The sequence below is a fragment of the Podarcis erhardii genome, assembly GCF_964252035.2.
Source record: "Podarcis erhardii genome assembly, chromosome: 2".
NCBI classification, from domain to species: Eukaryota; Metazoa; Chordata; class Lepidosauria; order Squamata; family Lacertidae; genus Podarcis; species Podarcis erhardii.
The window spans coordinates 57852431-57858430 of record NC_138498.1 but is presented as its reverse complement, the minus strand read 5'-3'; the positions used below and the strand labels follow the sequence as shown (position 1 = coordinate 57858430).

Here is a 6000-nt window from a genome sequence, read left to right as displayed (position 1 = left end):
CCTTCTGTACATAGTGTTTTCCGCTACCTTTGCACCCAAGTTATTGCTTGCAATGAAGTTAAATATGCCCAAGACCATGTGGACTAGAGGAAGGAATTGCACATATTAAGGGTAGGGAACCCATGGCCCTCCAGATGTTGACGGACTCCAAATCCCATCAGCCCCAGCCAGTTTGGCCAATGGTCAAGTTGGAACTGTACTGCAGCAACATCTGAAAGTTCTCCACCCACTCACTGTATTAAGTGCCTGCAAAAACAACAAAAAGAGAGATTTCCTCTATAAACACCCCAGCATTGATCATCAGTATCAGAGGTAGGCTGGACATGGTTTCGTGAGTGAGTGGATAAGTCCTGGGGTGGGAGCGAATATGAGGATAGAAGGAAACCATTCACAATAATCCATATTAAGTAAGTCGTTTATTGATTCCAACAACATTAGTAGATTGGATATTAAACAGTACTTTTAAACATTCTCTTAACCAAAAATATAACAAATATTTACAATCACTCGGTAAAAATACAAAAAAAGCATACAGAGGCACTGTCTTTCTAAAAGACATAAGTGTAAGAGGTATCAAAAAATAGAAGACAAACATTGCTTGTTACAGAATACTTTACAATCACTGACTTGTGCAGTTTTACAATTGCTATCAGAATACCATTACAACTGTGCAGTTTTTGCCCATATGCTCACATATGCAAAAAGTCATTAATACCAAGCTAAACTGCATTCCATGTATATATATATATAAAAATTAAAAGACAAGACAATGACAAAAAAGAGAGGTGAACCAGAGCCAAATTTGTTTCCTACTCAATTTTTAAACTGTTGGCATTTAAAAAGCTTTCGTCAACAAGGAATCACTCCTATTTTCCCGATCAGCTTTGAAGGCAAGTAATATCCTCTTTAAAATTACATTTAATATAATGCCAATTATATGGGACTTATAACTGTGCTGTTGCTGATAAGTGAATGACTGAATGGGCCAGGTTTCTTTTTGTCCTGGTTTTACCTCCTCGGAGAAGCTAATAAAGAGGAGCAGCTCACCTCTTACTTCAAATCACAGTAGGATCAGGCCCTAAGAAGTGATTTCAAAAGCCTAAGTAAACAGCACCTCTACTAGTGTCTGTGCAAAGTCCTCTCATCTTTAGCATAGAAAGAATGACTCTTCAGGTGAGATCACAATGTTTTAGTTTACCTTAGGTTGACACTGTGTCTCAGGGTAAGCAGAGTGCATATAAACACATGGGCACCTTCAAAATTACAAAATTGGAAAACATCAGTACATCTAGTACACTTTTTCTACCCCAATATTATGCACATTTCCACAATGCAGTTCATCAACATTATAAGCCCAGCATCAAATAGCACTTAACGGGCAAGCTTAAAATGATGTACAGTTCACTGGTCTACTTACACGTGAGGAGGACTTTACCCCTCCTTCTTACCCATGTCACAACATGGAGGCAAAAGTTGACATTGGTTCCATGTTTCAGATTTTCAAACTTTCCTGCTTTAAAGGACATATCCTGTTTGGTTTGAGACACGTTTCCTCACAATATATTGTAAAAATAATAATAATAATAAAGGTTATGTGCAGAGAAGAGGCAGCCATTTCAAACACATGATCTTAGAAATTATATAGCAAGGGACAAAAGCACAGAACATGCCAACAATGTACTCATAAACATTAAGAATTAAAGTCATGTAAACAGCATAGAATAGGATTAAGAAAAGTTTTCATGTGAACTGGTTTAAAAAAGGTGATTCTGTCTCTTTGTATCCACCCATTTTGGCTAGTGTCCCTGATCAATGTGACCAGCTGATTAAAAGGGGGGCAGGAAGCAAACAAACAAACAAATGAAGATCAGAGCAAGGACAGACTGAGGCAATTCACACTGTGCAAATCGGAAGCAGTCAAAAGAGTTCATTTACCCAGAGCATATTTACACTATATGGGCTCTATAGGACAACATGATTAACAAGATGTGCAGTGGCATGAACACCAATGTACTTTTTTTAAAAAAAGAGTATTACTGATGCTGTAGATATGGAAAAACCAAATTTAAGAGGGTGATTGTTATCAAATGGCTGGTTCGGTGATCTTCAGACAAGGTGAGCAGACCTTGAGATTTGTCAATAATGTAAATGAAAGGAGTATCAGGATTATCAAATGGAGAAGGATTACCCTCAAGCGAGAAGGCCTTAATCCTTTAGTTTTGTTCCTGCAAGCTAAAACAGTATTTAAGGATACTGAGAAATTATATTATTGGCCCCAAAACATCAGTATTCCCTATTACGTTTGTAGTTATGTTAGCACTTATGCACCACTTGATACTTAAGATGAAAACTGAAGCTAAGGCTTGAGGTTTGCAAACTTTTTAATGGCAAGTATAGTTGCATCCTTAGCACTTTATGCATGTTATGCAGAGCTAGAGGCATTGAAGTTCTTCACTGCGGTCAGCTGTCTGAACAGGAAACCAGAAGTGTTAAACAGAATAGCAGCTTGCTCATTCTAGGGGGTGAAACTCGCCATAAAAACTTCACCGTGGGTTGGATCCAGACTAAGTTAATCATGCCTAAGAGGACTTAAGCAGGCTTGGGGAAAGCTATGGTCCTCCCAAGGTCACTAGAATGCAACTCCTATGACCACAAGCCATGCTGGCTGAGGTTGGTGGGAACTGCAGTTCATTATCAGGAGAGCTATAAGGCTCCCCACCGCAGGACTAAGGAATGACTTAATCTGGATCCAACGCCGTTATCTAGCTGCGCAGGTGCTTATTCCCCGCCTCTGCTATGGCACTCATGGATTGTGGCCTATGTACACTTTCCACCAAGACTATATCTTAAACAAGTCTCACTCAACAGATGAAGTTGCAATAATGTGGAATTCCTAGTGGGGTTTGTGCTAGAAAATGTCACTGTGGGTTGGTCTGTGCCTGCGTCAACATTGCCGTATATGCAGAAATCACGGCTGCCAACTTGAGTCAGGTTTTGATATTATTTCATTAAGGCCCATACAAGTTGATCGCTCCCATTAAGGCCCTGGAGGCAAAGAAAAGAGAGCAGACTGATTGCGCAGCTACTTTTCTCAGATACTTAAGGCTAGAGTATTAAGATGTGATTAGCCAACTAAATGATGAATCAGAGAGCCTCTCCATCTCCTTCTATTATTTTCTGGTTTGTAATTCCATGTTACAAGGCATCAACGGAATACCTCAGCGGGCTGCCAGAAATGGCATAGGTTTATCCAAACACCCTCCGGTTCACTAGAACTGCCCTAAGTCAATATGGATCATGCATATAGAAGGCTTAGGGAGTTACATTTTGTTTTTTGGTACATGTGTTTGGATTCTGCATCTGCCTCAGACTCAAAAGAAAACGTGAAAGCTCAGTACAACTTGAACAGTAAAAAAATAAGTTACTCTGAGGCACCTTTAAAATTGACAAACATCTTCCTTCTAGCTTAGATTGTAAACATTTAAGGTACTAGGATTTACAGGTAAACCTGAAATATACATCCATTTATAATGTTTGACTGGGTAATTGCTAGAGGAAGAAAATAAATGCAGGGAACTCCAGTTCTTCTCCATGTACTCTGGTTGGCTAAGTAAAGCAAAGCTGCAACCTCAGCTTAGCCTAACTGTAAACAGTGACTTACTTTGTTCCTTAGCTTGTGTGTGTGTTCTACATATGCATGTACTTAGATAGATAGATATAGCTTTCTACACACACACACACACACACACACACACACATGCAGACTATATTTAATACGGCCAGATGTCCGCATGTTTTGGAGGATGGTGCCTTGATAACAATTCCAAAGATTTGGTCACAGACAACACTGCCCCTCTCCTAACTTGGGTCATCAGAGCACCTCCAAAGCACAACAACAGAACTACTTTCAGGGTCCGTAAAAGGATGGGATGATGTGCCTGCAGTTGCCCTGGGTTTCAGAAGTGCTTCAAAGTCACTGAGCATCTTTGTAGCCCTGCACCGAAGCCTTGGACAAAGGGAAGGGCTTGATCCTGCAGTCACAGTAGGTTTCTGAGACACTTGAGAGAAAGTTAAAGAGTCCAGCTGCTTCCAAGTGCCTCCATATCCCAGAGCAACTGAAGGCACGAGTCCCCAGCTGTTTCTCATTCTAAACTAACCACAAATGTGCTCAGCATTGGAGATTAGTGAGCAGTATTTATGGACTCCCATGGATGGTAATAAATTACACGCTACACTTTACAGGTTCGCTCTAAGAGTGGGTTATCTCGTTTGTAAAGACCCTATACCTCAAGTATTCAAAAGGGTTTTGGGGGGTGAGGATGTAGAATATGGAATAATCTGGACGCTGAAACACACTAAATTTAGTCCTGGCCACAAAGACAGAAAGATAAGCATACAGTAGTCTGCAGTGCAAATATTCAAAGTTATTGATGGCCACACATTTTGTGATGAGTTTTTGTTCCCGAAGACTGAAATTCTAAACACCTTCCCTCTTTTGTGTCTTTCTCTAAGACATTGTGGTTGCAAGGAAGCTGACAGTTCAAGTGCAGAGCTTAACCGGAGGCAAGCCTCACTGGGGTTTAGCCTCAAAGTCGTTTCCAGATATGAAGGCTCAGCCAGGATCATATGAGTTCAGTCTAGTGGAGAGTATGTCACAGCAGCTACAGAGCAAGTAACTGCATCCAGTTTTCAACTCTGGAACTGGGCGGGGGGGGGGGGGAATGCTTCCAGGTAAATCTGAGGCCTGAGAATCAAGCACAGCATTGTGCATATATAGCTTTGTGGTTTTTTTAAAGAGAAGAACAAAAACCTAATGTTCCATTCCAATTTCCAAGGTTCTCCTTGTAAGTTTTGAACACCTCAAGCTGAGCATCACTTGACGGGCACTTCTCCGGTGCAAACTGGATACAGCTCAAAAGCTCAGGACCTGGCAGCTTCTTCCATTTGTTGGCAAGGGAACTTGCACTGGACGGGTTCACGGGAGATTGCGCTGTAAATACAACGTAACACACACAGCATGATTCAATTCGACGGAAGGGCAAGAAATGGAATGCGGGAAAGAAAAGAACTGCAGGTACTTCCTTGTTCATTTGATAGCTGAAAGGACGGCGGTCACATGTACTTCACCGGTTTTAAAATACAGGACCAACAGATGGCAGTGTTCCACTACACTATGCACATTAAAGCACACTCAATACACACGTCAGGGCTTGGCATTTTACAAGAGAGGTTTATGTGGCAATGTGTGTAAACCTCTAGCTGCACTCATGACATCCAGTTCCTCAGAAATCCATGGTGTTTTGCTAGCATAAAACATGTCATTAACACCAAGATAATTTGTTACCTTATTTTCTTTGTAAAAGCATTCACATTAGCCAACCAGAGCATTCTAATACACATATAAACAAACAAACAAACCAAAGCCTTATTATAAACTCCAAATTAATAAATTACTCTTCAGATTGCTGCAGATGTATCCTTGGTTTCTCTGAAGTGTTGCAGTTCCGTAAGCACGTAAAATAACATTCTTCAATTGAGAGCCGTAATGGTCACAAAGAAAATATCTGAGCAAAGTCTACCAAAAGCGTCTACAGATTTCCTGCAGAAGAATGTTTCCAAGTTGGCCCCACTTCGTTAAAAGGGAGGTCCTTCTGGATTCTGCTTTCTGCAATTCAGGGTCAGTATTCCTTAGAAATTGTTGTCTGTCTCTCTCAAGATATAAATAGTTTTCTTAGGCTGTGAAGCTGATTGCAGTGAAGCAAAAGAAGTTCAAAATTAGGATCCAGATTAGGTCCGTCATATTATTCAGAAGACAAGCAAATGCAACATTTGAAGTCAATAGCAGCAAGCTGTCAGCTACAGCTAACAATATTGTACAATTCCTTCTTCCAATGTTACTGTGACTTGGGGCAATTTTCACAGGAAGCGCAAAGGCTAGACTGCTGAAACTTGTTCATCTTCTGTGAAGCAAGAGAAACACAGTAAACCATCTGTTCCATA

The 6000-nt window shown here is 40.6% G+C and overlaps 1 protein-coding gene across 7 annotated transcripts in view; it reads right to left on the bottom strand.

The window, feature by feature from the left end:
- Window positions 1-397: 397 nt before the first annotated feature.
- Window positions 398-6000, bottom strand: part of RAPGEF6 (Rap guanine nucleotide exchange factor 6) — a 146390-nt gene continuing 140787 nt past the window's right edge. For all 7 annotated transcript variants that reach the window (XM_081850305.1, XM_081850309.1, XM_081850306.1 and 4 more), the window contains one exon: window positions 398-5960. In XM_081850305.1, coding sequence (XP_081706431.1) covers window positions 5935-5960 — 26 coding nt within the window. In that variant the 3' untranslated portion in view covers window positions 398-5934. The remainder of the gene's footprint in view (window positions 5961-6000) is intronic.